This window comes from Chaetodon auriga, chromosome 19 (genome assembly GCF_051107435.1).
Source record: "Chaetodon auriga isolate fChaAug3 chromosome 19, fChaAug3.hap1, whole genome shotgun sequence".
Lineage (NCBI taxonomy): Eukaryota > Metazoa > Chordata > Actinopteri > Chaetodontiformes > Chaetodontidae > Chaetodon > Chaetodon auriga.
The window spans coordinates 557948-577774 of record NC_135092.1 but is presented as its reverse complement, the minus strand read 5'-3'; the positions used below and the strand labels follow the sequence as shown (position 1 = coordinate 577774).

The 19827-nt window shown below is 43.7% G+C and overlaps 1 protein-coding gene across 5 annotated transcripts in view; it reads left to right on the top strand.

The window, feature by feature from the left end:
- Window positions 1-19827, top strand: part of syk (spleen tyrosine kinase) — a 75799-nt gene that overhangs the window by 28818 nt on the left and 27154 nt on the right. For all 5 annotated transcript variants that reach the window (XM_076757261.1, XM_076757257.1, XM_076757256.1 and 2 more), the window contains one exon: window positions 1645-1805. In XM_076757261.1, the coding sequence (XP_076613376.1) occupies window positions 1723-1805 (83 nt within the window). In that variant the 5' untranslated portion in view covers window positions 1645-1722. The remainder of the gene's footprint in view (window positions 1-1644; window positions 1806-19827) is intronic.

Sequence of the window (19827 nt, the reverse complement as noted above, 5' to 3'; positions counted from 1 at the left end):
ACACTGCAGACACACAATATCTGACAGAAAGAGGAGGTCATATTAATAGAGAAATATTAGATACTTCTGGGTAAATAAATGTTAATATTACTTATAAAAGGGAAGCAAAAAAGGGCAACAACAATGCTGAGCTGAGCTAAGTAATTAATGTTGTGTTGTGATTAATAAAGGATTCTTCTTCTAATGACACCATCGAACATATCAGGTGTAGAAAAGTAGTTTAAAAACACACACAAGTGCAACCATTTATTGCGTACTGTAGTTAGAAACGAAGATGAGTAGCCTGATCAGCCACCGTCAGTAATCAAAACAAACACACATTATTAGACTGTAAACCATTAATCAAACTAATAACTAACCAAAGTCAATGAATGCCAGACTGCCATAGCATACTTTAGCTGTTATCTAGTGTTTCTGTGGTGGTAACAAAACATTAAAAATATACATGCAGTATTTGAATTAAATGGAAGCTCATTGTGCTCTCCAGGGAAAATAATACGCCTAACTCCCTTTAAGGAATATGACATATTAACAATTCCTGATGCATAAGCAAAGAACACATTACTCTTGGCCAACAAGATGTAAGGCATCATATGGTTACAGTCTTCTTGTCAATTCACCATCAATATAATCCATAAAAATAAACTGTATTTCCATAGAAACTTTACAGATGTTGGATTTTGTTGCCTCAACTCCCTGCCAGCCTCTTTTGGTTAGCTGTGCTATTTTAGTGGGAGACAGCATAATGGTGGACACACCGGGAAACCTGACATTGTTGTAATGTTTAAATGAGAAATCCACAACTTTCTTTTAGGAAACAACACACAGCTCTCGACAGGGCATGCCAAACTGGCCATGTGGTAGAAGGGGCATTACGTCCAGACACTTGGGCATCCATGGCATCGACCATTATCATCCCTGCCCTGAAACTGATAATAACCAAATAAATGTTTTTCTTCCTTGATAAATTCATAACGCATAACAGTTGCGATACAGCCATGCCATTATGACTAAGACAGTAAAAGATACCCTGATCTACCCCTTCCCCATGTGTCTTTCTCTTATTTCCACTATACAGGCAGGATATATCCTATCAGTGCCTTGCAAAGTAAATAAGGAAACAAAATAGTAAAAGCTTATATCATGGTTTTAGCTGCACTGACAGCCTCTTTCCTACCCTCAAGCATGAACTGGCCTGCCCCTCTCATCCTAGCACCAGGGAGTGCCATAGATAAAATCTCTATTAAAGAGTGATTCCAATGAAGAATACAAAGATCGTGCAGTGGCTACTGCCTAACTGGCAACATCTTTTTAGCACCAGTGCATGCTGATGCCACATGCCACAGCTGTCTTTGAGTGTGGTTAAGATTCTGCCATTAATTGTCATTCAGCAGCGTACATTATTGAGAGCAGTCCATCTCTAAATCAAGTGTTTCAGATAGGTGTGTTATTTGCTCCCAGACACTTTTCTGATGGGCGCTCACATATAATGTAAAAATGCCCACATTTGGTTCAAATCACATACAGGGGACACCTTTGGAGAAGTAGTTGTATTCATCATAAAATGCCATTTTGTTGTCAAATGTTATCAGAAGTTTTTGACAGTATTTTATGTGTGGGCTCATAGCTAATGTGTGTGTGCAGGGAGCAGCTCTGGAACAGGCCATCATCAGCCAGAGGCCACAGCTGGAGAAGCTCATTGCCACCACTGCACATGAAAAAATGCCCTGGTTCCATGGAACAATAACACGAGAAGACTCTGAGCCCAGGCTTCAAAATGGCTCCCGTACAAATGGAAAATTTCTGTAAGTATTCTGTCACCATATAGATTTTGGCTGTACTTATGGTACATGATGTAAAATGAATTCTAACAATAACATTCAAATTGCCAATTATGTCACTATTTTTTGAATCAAATATATCCAGAGCTCACAATATCCATAATATGGTCAAAGAATATACTCATGAAGAACACCATTCTCCACATTAAATAATCAAATTCAGATGCATTGTTAGGATGGCACGGTGGCGTAGCAGGTAGTGCGCGTGCCTCACAGCAAGAAGGTTGCTGGGTCGAACCCTGGGTCGGGCAGGGCCTTTCTGTGTGAAGTTTGCATGTTCTTCCCGTGCATGCGTGGGTTCTCTCCGGGCACTCCGGCTTCCTCCCACAGACCAAAAACATGCTCATTAGGTTAATTGGTCTCTAAATTGTCCGTAGGTGTGAGTGTGAGTTGTCTGTCTGTGTGTATGTAGCCCTGCGATCGGCTGGTGACTGGTTCAAGGTGTACCCCGCCTCTCGCCCATTGCTAGCTGGGATAGGCTCCAGCCCCCCACAACCCCGAAATGGGATGCGCGGGTATAGAAGATGAATGAATGAAGATGCATTGTTATGGTCTAGGTCACACAAAAATAAACCTGTCTCCAAAACGTACTTCATCGCAAGGTTAATTCCTTAAAATCTTTCTTGCCATTGAAGTCATCATTTCAGGCAGGTTTTCCTGTGCAAGTCCCCCAACAACTTTCAAATGATTAAAGAAAACAATTAAAGAAAATCTCAGAAAACAATTCCAAACTTTTAACCTCAATTGAACATCTGAAGAACATCTGAAACCCTGCTTGAAAGAAAACATTTGGATTTGAGTTACTTCATTTTTTTGTTAAGTCAAAATTGGCATTATTTGCCAAGTATGTATAAACATACAAGTTTAACATTGCACTCAATGTACTTGCATAGGAAAAAGACTTAAAAAAATGGGTCAGATATTTCAGCCTATGCCCCAGGGTAAAATTAAACAAAATAGACCCACCTCCTAAACACAAATGACTACAATGAACATGATGCCACACTGAATGAACTAAATGTGAAGAAATGGTTCAGTCTAAATATCAGGATACCCACTAGGAAGATGCTTTCATTTCTGTGTATAACTGAGATTTCATCTCAAATGGGGTTTGGGTTACCTATGCAAAGAACTTATCCCTTGCTGCATGGGAATAATATTTGATCTGATAACAACTAACTATACAAGCTTTAGTTGTTTTATATTCATGACAACGACCAAATGACAGAAAACCAGCACAGCTAAACATTGTGCTTTTGGGTTAGTAATTTAGGAAATTATTTAATTCAATGTACAGATATTAAAGTTACAACCCCATTTCCAACAAAGTTGAGATGCTGTGTAAAATGTAAATAGAAAGGGAATGTGATGATTTGCAAAACATTGAAACCCCATATTTAATTGAAAATAGCACAAAGACAACATATCAAATGTTACATCCTCTTTTAGAATTTGATGCCAGCAACACATTTCATAAAAGTTGTGACAGTGGCAACAAACGACTGGAAGAGTTGTGAAATGCTAAAAGAGCTGAGGGCTGAGTCTTTCTGAAGTAAAGATGGGGAGGGGTTCACCGCTCTGCGACAGACTGCTAGCAAATAGTGCAACAATTTAAGAATAATGTGTTTCAATGTAAAGAGTTCCCAAACACTTACAGTGTTGTTAAAAGAAGAGGTGATGCAACAGAGTGGTAAATATGACCCTGTCAATATATTAAAGGTTTAAAATGCTTTTTGCTTTGTTACGTATGAACAAAGCGAAAGTAGAATATTTATAGCCGCTGAAGCTTCAGTTGAGAGGCAGTGGTCTCAGCTGAAGAAACACAGTAAAACACACAACACACACACACACACACACACACACACACACACACACACATATGTACACACACAATGTGGTTTCCGCTCTGGCAGTTTGCAAAGGACTTCCTGAAGTGGCCAAACAAGAGGAAGAATGACACTAAGACGAGAGGTGACTGTTCTGTCCCTTTTCTCATGATGTGTCTAGGAGGAAAAACTGTATTTCCACTGAAACACAACCTCATGTTCAGATCATAGCTTAATATTAATTTTTATGACAATATTCCAGACATAGTGTACCCATACAATATTCTGGAGTCCCTTGCAAGGCTTAGGCTCTGGCCAAGGGTGGCACAAAACACTGTTACAATTGGTTGTGCTATGTTGATATTTTTAATTCTATAACATTTTTTTTTTACATTATTACAATATAATTTAGTTCCCAAACGACCAGTGCAGGTATGAATATTTGAGTTCCACTGTACAGCCGTGGCCAAAAGTTTTGAGAATGACAAAAGTTTTGGTTTTCACAAAGTTTGCCGCTTCAGTGTTTTTAGATCTTTTTGTCAGATGTTACTATGGTACACTGAAGTATAATTACAAGCATTTCACAAGTGTCAAAGGCTTTTACTGACAATTACATTAAGTTTATGCAAAGAGTCAATATTTGCAATGTTGACCCTTCTTTTTCAAGACCTCTGCAATTCACCCTGGCATGCTGTCAATTAACTTCCTCATCCTGACTGATGGCAGCCCATTCTTGCATAACGAATGCTTGGAGTTTGTCAGAATTTGTGGGTTCTTGTTTGTCCACCCACAACTTGAGGATGGGATTCAGGTCTGGGGAGTTTCTTGGACATGGACACAAAATTTCGATGTTTTGTTCCCCGAGCCACTTAGTTATCACTTTTGCCTTATGGCAAAGTGCTCCATCATGTTGGAAAAGGCATTGTTCATCCCCTAACTGTTCTTGGATGGTTGGGAGAAGTTGCTGTTGGAGGATGTTTTGGTACCATTCTTTATTCATGGCTGTGATCTTAGGCAAAATTGTGAGTGAGCCCACACCCTTGGCTGAGAAGCAACTCCACACATGAATGGTCTCAGGATGCTTTACTGTTGGCATGACACAGGACTGGAGGTAGCGCTCACCTTTTCTTCTCCGGACAAGCTTTTTTCCGGATGCCCCAAATAATCGCAAAGGAGATTCATAAGAGAAAATGACTTTATACCAGACCTCAGCAGTCCTATCCCTGTACCTTTTGCAGAATATCAGTCTGTCCCTGATGTTTTCCCTGGAGAGAAGTGGTTTCTTTGCTGCCCTTCTTGACACCAGGCCATCCTCCAAAAGTCTTCACCTCCCTGTGCATGTAGAGGCACTCACACCTGCCTGCTGCCATTCCTGAGCAAGCTCTGCACTGGTGGTGCCCCGATCCTACAGCTGAATCAACTTTAGGAGACGGTCCTGGCGCTTACTGGACTTTCTTGGGTGCCCTGAAGCCTTCTTCACAACAATTGAACCTCTCTCCTTGAAGTTCTTGATGATCTGATAAATGGTTGATTTAGGTGCAATCTTACTAGCAGCAATATCCTTGCCTGTGAAGCCTTTTTTGTGCAAAGCAATGTTTCCGTGCAGGTAACCATGGTTAATGGAGGAAGAACAATGATTTCAAGCAAGACCCTCCTTTTAAAGCTTCCAGTCTGTTATTCTAACTCAGTCAGCATGACAGAGTGATCTCCAGCCTTGTCCTCATCAACTCTCTCACCTATGTTAACGAGAGAATCACTGACATGATGTCAGCTATTCCTTCTGTGGTGGGGCTGCAATGCAGTGTAAATTTTTTGGGGGGATTAGGTTCAATTTCATGGCAACGAAGGACTTTGCAATCAATTGCAATTCATCTGATCAGTCTTCATAACATTCTGGAGTATATGTAAATTGCTATCATAAAAACTGAGGCAGCAGACTTTGTGAAAATGAATATTTGTGTCATTCTCAAAACTTTTGGCCATGGCTGTAGTTCTTGTAACTGATCTTCTCTGTATTACTCTATTGTTAGTGCTGGTTCTTCTTGATGTTTGAAAATAGTTACATCCAGTCATCTACCAACAAGGTACAGTGTGTACTGACAACAACAGCTGTGCTGGGAGCTAGGTGGATCCCCCAGGGGTTGGAGAGGCTCATGACATGGGCATGCATGAGTTTCAAACCTGCAAAGTCCAGGTCCTTGGTTCTAAAGAAGGGGAAGGTCACAGACAAATTCTCCTTCAGGCTGGAAGAACACCAGATCCCATCTGTCACTGAGAAGCCAGTGAAGAGTCGGGGGAAGGTCTTCAACTGCAGTCTGAATGACAGAGATTCAATCAAGGCAACCAGTGCAGAACTGGAGGGCTGGTTGAGAACAGTGGACAGGTCTGGGCTCCCTGGAAGATTCATTGCATGGATCTATCAGCATGGAATCCTCCCAAGAATCCTCTGGCCTCTGCCCATCTACGAGGTCCCCATGACTGTGATGGAAGGCTTCGAGCAAAGGGTGAGCAGCTATCTATGCAGATGGCTGGGACTGCTGCGCAGCCGAAGTAACATTGCTCTGTATTGGAACACCAGTAAGCTCAGGCTCCCTGTCAGCTCAGTCAGGGAGGAGTGTATCGTGGCATGGGCACGGGAACATCTTTAGTAATCTGGATCTAGAGAGAGAGAGTGCCAGAGTGTTCGGGGCAGGGATTGTTGTGAGGACAGGGAGGAAGTGGAGGGCAGCCGAGGCAGTCCAGCAAGCTGAAACTCGACTGAAGCACAAGGCCATCATTGGAACAGTGGCGCAAGGCAGAGCCAGACTTGGGAGCCTAACAGCAACCCGATACGACACTGCCAGCAGGAGGGAAAGGCAGAGGCTGGTGCAGGAGGAGATGTGAGCTTCAGTCGAGGAAGAGCGAACCAGCAGAGCAGTGGCCATGGGGCAGCAGGGCGCATGGATGAAGTGGGAGCAGGCGATGGAGCAGAGTGTCACCTGGAAGGATATCTGGAAGTGGAATCCCCAGAGGATCAAGTTCTTGATTCAGGGGGTCTACGATGTCCTCCCAAGCCCATTCAACCTGTGCAGACGGGGCAAAATGGGAACACCTGCATGCCCCCTGTGTTCCAAAATAGGGACACTGGAACACATACTGAGCAGCTACTCCAAGGCGCTGGGTGAGGGCCAGTATTGATGGAGGCACGACCAGGTCCTCAAATCCATCGCTGAAGCAATCAGCAAGGGGCTCAAAGGAAGCCGATACACTCAAGCCACAGCAAAGGCCATTTACTTTGTCAAGGAAGGACAAAGCCCAGAGAATACATCAAAGAACCGTTCTGTTGGTTTGCTCTCTGTGGCCCGAGACTGGGTGATGAGATTTGACCTGGAGAGGCAGCTGAAAATTCCACCGCACATCACCCAGTCCTGACATCATTGTGGTCTCAGAGGCCACATAACAACTCCTCTTGCTGGAGCTAATGGTTCCCTGGGAGGAGAGGATGGAGGAGGCGCATGAAAGAAAGAGGGAGAAGTACCAGGAGCTGGTGGAGGATTGTCGAAGGAACGGGTGGAGGACCAGGTGTATGCCAGTGGAGATGGGCAGTCGGGGATTTGCTAGTCACTCCCTGAGCAAGGCCTACGGCACACTGGGCATAACAAGTGCCACCCGAAGAAGAGCCATAAGCAACAATGTGGAGGCAGCAGAAAAAGCCTCAGAATCAGAATCAGAATCAGAAATTGCTTTATTGCCAGGTATGATTTTACACACACGAGGAATTTCTTGTGGTGAAGTTGGTGCAGACACATCTACTAAAAATGAAAGTACAAAATATAACAATATAAATATATATACACACAAGTCTGTTTTTTTTGTTTTTGTTTTTTTTTTCTGGAAGCACAGACACACACAACTCTATGCTTTACATTAACGCTCAGTTTGGACTTTTTTCCCAAAAAAAAACAACAGACTGTGTTTCTGGAAAAAACAAACAAAAAACAGACTTGTGTATATATATTTATATTGTTATATTTTGTACTTTCATTTTTAGTAGATGTGTCTGCACCAACTTCACCACAACAAATTCCCCGTGTGTGCAAAATCATACCTGGCAATAAAGCAATTTCTGATTCTGATTCTGATCTTCCTGATGTTGTACAGGGCAAATTGGCATGACTGGGCAACAGCAGCAGGGATAAGTGTGGGTGAGATGGTCTGCAGGAGGTTGGAGAGTATAGAGTCAAATGGACAGGTAGTAGCGAGAGTTGAACAGAAGATTGGAGACTTGCTCCTCTGTGACATGGGAAAATGAGAAGAGTAAGCAAACCTTATCAGTAACGAAAGATGCAAAGTGATCGCCTGTGAGCAAAGTTGAAGTTGGAGGGGATGGAGGGTTGAGTAGTGAGAGTTTGATGGTCCCTGAAGTCAGAGGGATCTCTGGTTTTGCTCCATTTTCTCTCGGCTGCTCTGAGCACCGCCTGTTGTTCTCTGATAACACTGGGAGCCATGGACTGGTGGGGTTTTTTATGAGGAAGTTTGGGTGAGAGTGGGCATAGATTGTTTAGAGAGTTAGGGCTGGCTCAAGCCTTGAGCCAGCCCTAACTATAAGATTTATTAAAAAGGAAAGTTTTAAGCCTACTCTTAAATGTAGAGACAGTGTCTGCCTCCCAGACAAAGACTTGAAGATGGTTCACAGGAGAGGAGCTTGATAGCTAAAGGCTCTGGCTCCCGTTCTGCTTTTGGAGACTTTAGGAACCATAAGTAAGCCTGCATTCTGGGAATGCAGTGTTTTTGTGGGGTAATAAGGTACTATGGGCTCTTTAAGATCTATTTCATATAGAATTAGCATTTACTGTAAACCAACCTATGAAGTGCTGTAACCGTGGTCAGTGGGATCTCTGACAGCTTGGCAGTTGCATTTCCTATAAACTGAAGATGAGGTTCAACATTTACAGCCAAGGCTGTTTTCAGAATTGAAATGGACTACAGAGGTTCAAGGAAACAAGAATGAATTACCGTATTTTCTGGACTATAAGTCACTCCAGAGTATAAGTCATATCAGTCAAAAAATTCATCATGAATGGGAAATAAACATATATAAGGGATACATTAACAGTTATTCAACGATACAATAGCACACAGAACAACAGGCTGAATAGGTGTCCGGTATGTTAGTTATTCAGCTAAACAATCGCTTAAAGAACATACCTGGGAGGCTGAATAGGTTAAATTAACATAACAAGCCGGCAAGTCCAACAAGCAAGTTACCTGTGAGCAAGTTCAAGCTCCCGGTCTCATTCCACATCACTGAATCCACTGAATTCTTCATCCTTGGTGCATACAGGCACATGCGCCCACCTAGCTTCACATTTTTACGGCATGTGTTTGTCACCTTATAAAAACGCACATGTGAAATTAATGATTTTGTATATTGCATAATTTTTCTTAAATGGGGATGATTGCCGTAGGTGATATAGGGAGCTGGTTTACCTGCACGGGGCAGGAGAGAGAGGAGTGTAGGTAGCTGCAATTTTTGTTGACCGCCTTTGTTCAGTTTATTGCTTTGTTACATATTCGCCGCCAGTGCACGTTTACCATCCTTTAGGCGTGTGTAACCTGAAAGCCGCTGAAGTAGCTGTGATGTTTTGAGGTATTAAATGATTGGAACTTTCCTGGACTCAGCGTGCTTATGAACCAGCAGCAGCGCGTCACACAAACATACAGGACCTCATCCTCTCAAACAACTTTAATGACAGGCAAGTCGTTACAGAGATAAAAATGATTTTAAAGAGACACTACATGGCTCCCCTACAGACTCTTCAAGTCAAGTCAAGCTTTTCTTGTCATTTCAATATATTTCCTGTATGGTTTATTCTTGATCTTTGTGCTGATACAACTGTGATGTGTGTGTTCTCTTTATAATATATTGTTTACTATTTATTTTGCTGCATTTGTTGCCATAGATTAAACATCATCTGTTAGCACACACAGTGTGTAACTATAGTAGTAGTGTAACTCAGTGGGTTTGAGTTGGTGTTGAGCATTACCCTTGACATACAATGGTACAAGGCCGAGCCTTGGAGCAAAACTGAGTTTTCAAACCTGTGTTATGTTATTGCTGTCTTGGAATGTGGTGAAGGGCAGAAGGTCCTTGTGGCTCTTTGGATTCTGGGTTCTGGGCCTTGTTGATAAGGCTGACAGCAGACGGGAAAAAACTGTTCTTGTGGCGTGAGGTTTTGGTCCGGATGGACCGCAGCCTCCTGCCAGAGGGGAGTGTTTCGAAGAGTTTGTGTCCGGGGTGGGAGGGATCAGCTACAATCGTTCCTGCACGCCTCAGGGTCCTGGAGGTGTACAGGTCCTGAAGAAACGGGAGATTGCAGACTTCTCTTCTCTGCAGACTGAATGACATGCTGCAGTCTGCCCTTGTCCTTGGCAGTGGCAGCAGCGTACCAGATGGTGATGGAGGAGGTGAGGATGAACTCAATGATGGCTGTGTAGAAGTGCACCGTCATTGTCTTTGGCAGATTGAATTTCTTCAGCTGCCATAGGACGTACATCCTCTGCTGTGCTTTCTTGATGAGGGAGCTGATGTTCGGCTCACATCTCACATGGCTATGGCCAGGTGATGCTCTAGGGCTATTTGGCTTCCTCTGGCACTGTAAATCAGTAGAAGGTGAAGGAGAAGATTGATTTATTGACATATTTGGAAATCCAAGGAGAAAACATCATGCATTCCATAGAAATCAATCGAACTGTAATGTTAGTCAACTGGAGCCTATTGTCCTTTAGAAATGGACTGATATTTGTCAGGAATGCTACCAGAGCTGATGTCTGACTACCCATAACCTTAACAAAAGATTCTAACAATGACAAATGTGCTTTTATTAGTATAAAAGACACTTGTCGTGAAGGGGTGCCAATACTTTTGACCACACAGTTTTCATTTCCTGCAGCATTTTGGTGGTATTTTGTGTTGAATTTGGGGAAACCAATTGTTGTTTTAATTGTGTTAAGTTATTGAAATGATCCTGGTTTGGTTATTTTATCAAAAACCTCCAAACCTGCGACTTTTGCTAGAAATCTAACACTTCCAGAGGGGAGCCAATACTTTCGTCCATGACTGTACAAACAAACATAAAATATATACAATAAAGAAGAATAAGGATGAGAATAAAAATAAGACAAATGTTCTTAAAAAAATATAAGAAAGCATATAGTTATAGAATATGTATTATAATAAAATACAATTTACCTAAGTATAGAAACAAAGAATAACAGCCATTCTTAAAGAGAGCCAGAGAGCCAGAGCTATAAACTATATACCAGAAAAAATGTGTGCAAAATGCAAACATTATTAAACATATCAACATTATTAAACAGTAATGTGCAATGCTGCAGTAGTTCACATACTATGTAAACATCAACCTATTGGAATTTGTGAGGTTGGTGGGGATTTACTGTTGTATAGTGTGATGGCTCGAGGCAGGAATGATTACCTAAAGCAGTCCTTGTGACAGTGGAGCTGGAGCAGTCTATTGGAGAAGGGTGTCCGCTGTCTGTCCACGAGGTAGTGAAGAGGATGTTCAACATGTGCAACATCTTGCTGCACATGTTGAATGATCTGAGCCTCCTCAGGAAATAGAGTCTACTCATCCCCTTCTTGTGGACAGCATTGATGTTGGTTTTCCAGTTTAGTCTGTTGTCGAGGTGCACTCTGAGGTATTTCCATGACTGTGACATTCTCCCAGAGAATACACAGTGGCTGTGTGGTCATCCTGTTCCATCTGAAATCAATCATCAATCATCCTTGGTCTTGGTCACGTTAAGCAGCATGTGATTTCTACCAGACCATTCTACAAAATCATTTATCACTGCTCTGTATTCCTCCTCTCGTCCATCCTTTATACACCCCGCCAGTTGTCTGAAAACTTCTGGAGGTGGCACAATGAGGAGTTGTACTGGAAGTCTGAGATGTACAAGGTGAAGAGAAAAGGACACAGAGCGGTCCACTATGGTGCTCCTCTACTACTTTCTACGGTCTCAGACAGAACGCTGCCCAGTCAAACAATCTGTTGTCTGTCTGTCGGGTAGTCAGTAATCCAGGAGATTGTGGGCACGTCAACCCCCATCACTTACAGCTCCTCACACAGTAGCAGCGTCTGGATACTATTAAATGCACTGGAAAAATCAAAGAAAGTGATCCTCACTGTGCTGCCATTACAGTTCAGGTGCAGCAGGTGTATGATGCCATCGTTCACACCTAGATGAGGTTGGTAGGCAAACTGTCGAGGATCCAGTGATGATTCCACCTGCGGTTGGCAGTGGGCCAGGACCAGCCGCCCCAGCACCTTCATCATGAGTGATGTAAGGGCAATGGGTCGGTAGTCATTAAGGCCAGATGGAGACTTCTTCTTTGGAACAGGAACCATGCAGGACGTATTCCAGAGTGCCGGGACTCTCTGCAGGCTCAGGCTCAGGTTGAAGAGGCATCCCCAGATGAACGATAGCTGGCTGGCACAAGTCCTCACGACTCCGGAAATTATACCATCAGGGCCAGCAGCCTTGCCCAGGTGCAGCATCTCCAGCTGTCTTCTTATCTGGCCCACAGTCAGGCAGGGGATGGTGCTAGTGGAGGGGTTGCTGTGGGGAATGGTAAGGCATGTGGGAGTTTAGTCCAAGGGAGGGATCCCGGGGGGGGGGGGGTTGAGGGTTTGAGAGAGAAAGCATGGACAGAGGGGGGTTGTTGAGGCTGTTGTGGACAGTGGTGAGGTGCGGGAGAATGCGAGGCCACTCCTGGCTGTGAGCTAAACCTGTTGGAAAAAATAGTTTAGCTCATTGGCCCTCTCGAGGCTGCTGGTCTGTCTCTTGCCTTGAGCCCTGTGATTGCCTTCATTTCTGTCCACACACTCTTTTCTGCTGGAATTTGGCCTCACTTCCTCCTGTAGGCATCTCTGCTTTGCCTCAGCTTCTCTCTCAGCTTGTGCTGAACACTCCTCAGTTCTTTTTTGTCCCCTGACTTGAAGGCTTGTTTCTTCCTATTAAGCAGACTTTTCAGGTCACTGGTGATCCAGGACTTGTAGTTGGGAAAGCAGTGTACAGTCCAGGTTGGCAGTATGGTCTGTTCACAGAATTTGATGTACTCCATGATACACTTTGTCAGGCTGTTGATGTCCTTCCCATGTGGCTCACACAACACATCCCAGTCTGTTGTCTCAAAGCAGTCCTACAGTGCATTAGCATACAGTAGGTCCAGTGTGGTGTTGTCTCTGGTGGGGCAGTTAATAAATTTGGCAGAGTTTTGTCCCAAAGTGTTGTGATTCATGTCCCCAGTTATTACTATAAACACATTTGGTTGCTGCATTTGTAGCTCCACTACAGTGGTCACGCGCTGCTTCCCCGTCAACCTTCGGAGGGATGTAAACAGTGATCATGATGGCGGAAGTGAACTCCCGAGGCAAATAATAAGGCTGCATCCCCACAGCTAGCAGCTTAATGTCCAGGCTACAGAAACGTTCCTTGACAGTAATGTCTGGGATTACACTACTTCTCATTCCCAAACATCCCTCGACCCTTCTTTTTACCACTCTCAGCCACATCTGTGTCCACCCACACACAGCTGAAGCTGGGTACCTCCACGCTCCGGTCTTGTACGTGTGAGTGAAGCCATGACTCGGTAAAGGCTATTAGATGGTATTCCCACTGAGTCCTAACCAGCATGACAAGCTTGTCTGTCTTATTCGCCAAAGACCTCACATTCCCCGTGATGATCACTAGAACGGACAATCTGTATCTCCATGCCTTGGTCCTACATTTAGCTCCGACTCTGCAGCCCTGACGTCGCCTCTTTAACTCATCCAGGACTACAATCCTCTCTCCCAGCAGGAGCATGGGTTTACACAACGCGATCAGCTGCTTGCATGTGTAAACAATGCCCCAACTCCTCTCTGTATGGCCCACCATTATGAAGAGTGCAAAAAGTAACATAAGGGCCACTAAAAAAGTTGTAAAACTGCATGCAACCATTGTGTTTTCCGTTGTTAAAAAAACAACGGAAAACACACTAAATAGACAAAAACAATTTTGCCCATAAACAGACCTGCATAATCTATGTGGAGTCTTTTCCATAGCTTCTCATGCCACTCTCAGGCATGGAGTGGTGGACATGCAAGTGCCTTTCTGTGTTCTTGCCATGTGGTGCATGATTTTATCTCGTTCTCTATGTTAGTGTCCATGTGGGGCCATCACATGTAACGTCTTGCCAGGCCTTTCATGCAGCTCATTCCTTGGTGTGACTGATGTAGCTGTTCCATTATAAGAGCTTGAGTCACCATGCAGGCTTCCCACAGCACACAACCATCCTGTGCACTTAGTTCATATTAAGTCTGCCTATAAGGAATAAAATCTCTGTGCCAGTTATTTGGCCATCCTCTCGGGACATACTCATGCACCCTTGAAAGGAATCCTTAGTTGTCCATTTCGGAAGCTGTTCTGATGCCAACAGTGGTCCAAGCTCCTGGGCCAAAATTAAGACATCCCCTGGTTCCTTTGGTTATAGACTGTGGAAGAGAGCTCACAGTAGGGTTGAGCCGGATACTCGTTTCAGATGAGTATCCGGTACGGATAAAGCATTTTTGACGAGTACGAGCATGATACGAGTAAAACTCGTCAATATCCATGCTCGTGCTGAAGGAAAATCCTCATTGGGTAACTGACTGTCTTCACGCTCTGCTCTGTTCTCATGACTTGTTTCGTAACGTACGCTATGTATTTGACAAGACAGAGCAGAAAACGGCTTGTGTCGCGTCGGTCACTACCTCCACTCCGGTCGGGTTTTTTTTTTTTTTTTTACCGTCTGCTTGCTCTTAGTTTGGTTGGTGATATAAAGTCAGTTGGAAAACTTTGCTCGTACTGAACGTGGTGCTTTTGAGAAGAATACAGTGAACAAGGCTGACATTATTTCCCTGTTTCCCATTACTGGATGTTTGCATGAATCACCAAGTTCACACAGATCATTAAAAAATAAACAGTCTTACAGACCACTTACACACATACACACATATAGCTGAACACACAAAGTAGCCTATATTAATATTTTATTGTATATCAATTTCAGACTTAAAATAATGTACAGATTTAAGCCACACCCATTTCCAATTTCCTACCACACCCACTTCCGGTTCAGGCTCCACCCACTCAGAGTAACGATATGGATACGGATAACTTAGATGGTTGAACAGATACAGATACAGATACAGATAGTGGTGTACTCGCTCATCCCTAGCTCAGAGTGTCGGTATTGCCATTATTTCTGCCTGCTGTATACATGATGACATACTCATATGCTCTTAACAGTACAGCCCATCTCATTTTCCTCAGAGATGACATCATCATGCAGTGATGCCATTTGGAATGCTATCATGGCTTTCATGTCATGAAATAAACTTATCGTTGGCTTATGATCTGTGCAGATTGAAATGTCCTTCCATAAAAATTCTTGTGAAAATAGTGTATTCCCAAAATAACAGCCTACCCCTCTTTATCTAGCTAGGAATAGTTTTTGTTTCTGCAGGTGACAGTGTGAGTGATGCAAACCCTATTGGGTTTTTTTTTTTTTTTTTCTCAATCTGACATGCAGTGAACTAGTACTGCTCCAACTCTGTGTGTGAAGCATCACAGGAAGTATCAGTTATTTTTGAGTGCTTGAACGCCCTTTCTTGCTTTGCCCCCAAGAACACAGTTCGTCCTTCCCAAGGAAGTTATGCAGAGGTATCAATAAGGTTTGACAGGAACTTATTGTAAAAGTTCAAAAGTCCCAAATAAGCTTTGAGCTCAGGCACTGGGGTGGGTGTTGGAGCCTCCTGCACAGCTTTCAACTTTGCTGGAAGTGGATGAAGCCCTGTCTTGTCCACTGGTCAATGTCACTTCTTTCTCCATAAATGGGCACTTGCTTATCTTAAAGCATATTTGGTCCAGTGTCTGGAGGTGGTCTTTGTCACCCTTTCCAGTCCAGAATGATGTCATCAAGGTACACTGCAACATTTTTGATTCTCTGTAGTACGCCCTCTGTAGTAGTGAAAAATTGGAACTTACCCCAAAAGGTAACCTTGTGTACAGCACCTTCTTTGTTTTCACTGTGGTGTACTTTCTGGACTTTTCATCTAGTACAATCTGTTGATATGCGTGGTGTACGTCTTAACTTTGTGTATTTCTCTCTCCCAGTTAAACTGACTATCATGCCCATTTTTGGAATGGGGTACTTTTCGGTGAGTGACACTTTGTTTACTGTCAGGTTATAATCTCCACTAAATCCTGCCCTGGAGTCTGGTTTTAGGACTTGTACAATGTGTGCAGCCCATTCTGCAAATTTCACTGGCAAAGCAAAACACCCTGACCTTGGCTTTAGGAAACAGGGTATCACTGGCTCCATGTGTTTTTGCTGTGAAGCCTTTCAACATTCTAAACTCCTCTGTCCTCTATCTTTTGTACTGGTTGCCATGCTACCTTGAGAGCCTTAATTCAACCTCATCTCACTAGACTGGTCCCTGAATCTTTGACAACCACAGCTGCTAACATATTAACAATGCCTTTGTGTTCCACTCAGACCTTTACCATTGTAAATATCAGCACTTTATGTCCACCATATGTTCAGTTCAGTTTCAGTTTTATATTGCACATGGCTTGCATGGATTTCTTTGTATGATTGAACAACTTGAACAACTGAAATGACATGACATGTATGTATGTATCCAAAGCCAGTGTCTTCTTCATAGGTTACATTTTCTCCGTTTACTTTTAGCTCTTTCTTTTTCTTTTTTTTTCCTTTTTTTTTACTGGCTCTCCTTGGAGAAAGACTATGTCGTCATTCATATTTTACATGGTCATGTCACTAGTCTTCCTTATATACATAGTGAAAACTTCCTCCTTGTCACTCTCTCCTGAATGGAATGTTTCTTTTCCCACTCCCATTCTGCTGGCCCTTTTTATAAGTCCCATCTTCCCACAGTTGTGGCATTTCCTGGCAAACCTGCAAACCTTAGCCAAGTGGTTATCTGTGGTGTTTCCTTGTGTCTGGCTGGGATTTTGCTAGGGCATTGCTTACCTTGTTCACAGACCCTCCATTTTAGTAAATTAGTAGTAAGTCCACAATATCTCTATTTGCTGAGTCCATGAACTGCCAAAGTAACTGTCCTGTCCTAGCTTTTTCAAGTGACATAGTCAGTCACAGTCTTCAGGCTTCCTATTTCTTCACAGGTCGAAATTTTACCTTTTGGGGATTTTAATATCACCTAGAAGCTTATTTCAAACTCTTTTCAAATCTGTTGTCATTATTTTTATATCTGGTTTGTATCAAGTGTTATGATCACTCAAAGTCAGCTGACCAGTAGGATTTTTTTGGAGCAGAATTTTGGGAAAAACAGGTTTAAAGACAAGGATTCTAAATCAGAACACGACCAGCTACCTCAAACTCTCTCCGTCTCTGAAGCTTTGACATCTCTCTCTGTGTATCTCATAGCATCTGACTTAGGTGTCAAAATAATGTTTTGATGATTAGGGTGACCAGATGTCCCGCTTTGTGCAGGACAATCATGCATTTCCATTACTTTTCGTGTCCAACAAATTGTGACGTTATCGTGAATTGTTAGCGACATTGTCAATAATAATTTGCGACAACGTCACAATTTGCAGGACGTGTGAAAAGTAATGTAAATGCGTGGCTGTCCTGCACAAAGCGGGACATCTGGTCACCCTAACTATGATAGATAAACTGTCTTTGTAGGCTATGTAGACTAACACATTAGGGGCGGATTTCATGCGCTGTTCATTTTTCATTCATAGGAGATTTTTAACATATTAAACAAGCGAAATATAATGAGATATTTTCAGGAACGTTAGACAATATGTTGTAAAATAATAGTTTAATGAAAACCCAATTTCTCCAATATTTTGACTTTTGACCTATTTTCACGTTTTCCTGGAAAAGTGCCAGCGCGACATCTGACAGGTTTTCCTAGATTCCATCACATATATACAATACATACACACTGGGGTAATTTAAAAATGATGATTGCACATGAAAACAGAGGAAAAATGTGAGATGTGATCAGGTTATCAGTTCAACTTGCATTTGAGTGGATGTTATTGTGCACTGTTATACAGTCTGATGGCTGTGGGCAGGAATGACCTGCGGTAGCGCTCCTTCCTGCACTGGGGACGTAAAAGTCTTGTGCTGAAGGAGCTGCTCAGGGTCCTCACAGTGTGGCGCAGGGGGTGGGAGGAGTTGTCCATGATGGATGTCAGCTTGGCTAACATCCTTCTGTCCGCCACCTCCTCGATGGAGTCCAGTGGGCAACCCAGGACAGAGCTGGCTCTCTTTCTCTCTCTCTCAGTTTGTTCAGTCTCTTCCTGTCTCTGTCCGTGCTGCCCCCTCCCCAGCACACTATGGCATAAAACACTGCAGAGGCCACCACAGTGTCATAGAAAGTCCAGAGTAGAGCTCTGCACACACCAAAGGACCTCAGTCTCCTCAGCAGGTGTAGGCGACTCTGGCCCTTCCTGTACAGGGCGTTAGTATTGTCTGTCCAGTCCAGTTTATTGTTGAGGGGAACACCCAGGTACTTAAATGAGTCCACCATGTCAATGACCGAGCCTTGGATGTTCACCGGTGTGTGAGGGGAAGGTTTCCTTTGGAAATCAATAATCATTTCCCTGGGCTTGCTGGAGTTTAGGATCAGGTGGTTCTGCTGACACCAGTCCACGAAGTCCGTGATGACCCCCCTGTACTCCTGTTCATTCTCCTCTGGAACACAGCCAACAATGGCACTGTAATCAGAGAATTTCTGCAGATGACAGAGGGTGGAGTTGTACATGAAGTCTGAGGTGTAGAGTGCAAAAAGGAACGGCAGCACCATTCCCTGGGGGGCCCCTGTGATGCTGACTCCCACATCTGACACACAGCTGTGTAGCCTCACGTACTGCGGTCTGTCAGTGAGGTAGTCCATAGTCCACGCAGCCAGCTGTTTGTCCACACCAGTTTCCTCCATTTTCCCCCACAGCATTGACGGCTGGATGGTGTTGAAAGCACTGGAGAAGTAAAAAAACATGACTGTCACAATGCTCTCGGGGGGACTCCAGGTGAGATAGCGCCCGGTGTAGCAGGTACGTGATGCCGTTGTCCATCCCGATACCAGGTCGATATGCAAACTGCAGCGGGTCCAGTGCAGAGCTCACCTGGGCGCGGAGGTGGCCCAGGACAATCCTCTCCATGGTCTTCATGAGGTGGGAGGTCAGGGCAGCAGGTCTGTAGTGGCTTGGTTCCCTGGGATGGGCTGTTTTTGGAACTGGCACCACGCAGGAGGTCGTCCACAGGGCCGGGACTCCCTCCAGCCTGAGACTCAGGTTGAACATGTTCAGAACCACCTGACTGAGCTGGTCTGCACACTCCCTGAGCACCCTGGAGCTGATGATGTCTGGGCCTGTGGCTTTCCTGGCCTTTGTCTTCCTGAGCTCCCACCTCACCAGGGGCCTCATTTATAAAACTTGCTTACGCACAAAACGGGGCTTAAAAGTTGCGTACGCAACTTTCTACGCAAAGGTTGTGATTTATAAAAATAAACTTAGCGTGAGAATGTGCGCACCGGTACGCCAACTTTGATGCTTGCGTACGAACATTTTGGAGACGGGGAAACTGGCGGTGCAGATGGTGAGGTGGTGAATTGAAGCCAGATTGATCTCATACATTTAATGTCATCACATATCAGACTTATAGACCCGCGTAATCATAAACACCCAAGTCTGCAGTGTTATAGATGTGTTCCTTTAATGAGCCGTTAGGCCTACACAATATGTATGCACAATATTCATATATCATACTTCCATCTTCAAATGATACAGAGCGGTGGATGGCACTGATGGATTAGTATTAATTGTGACAAGGTGTGTAACAATCATTCAGTTTGCTGAGTAAGCATATAAATAGTGCGGTGACAGTCGTGCGTAATGCTGCACAATGGATGTGCTGGCACTGCTGGAAGATCACGCAAATGGTAGCATCAGGATGGAGAGAAGTTTTCGGGACCACGGAGATTCCCTGGCCCATGATGATGACTGGCTAATAAGCCGATTTAGATTCCCTAGAGCGGTGCTCTTGGATCTATGTGCTGAACTGGGCCCAGTGTTAGATA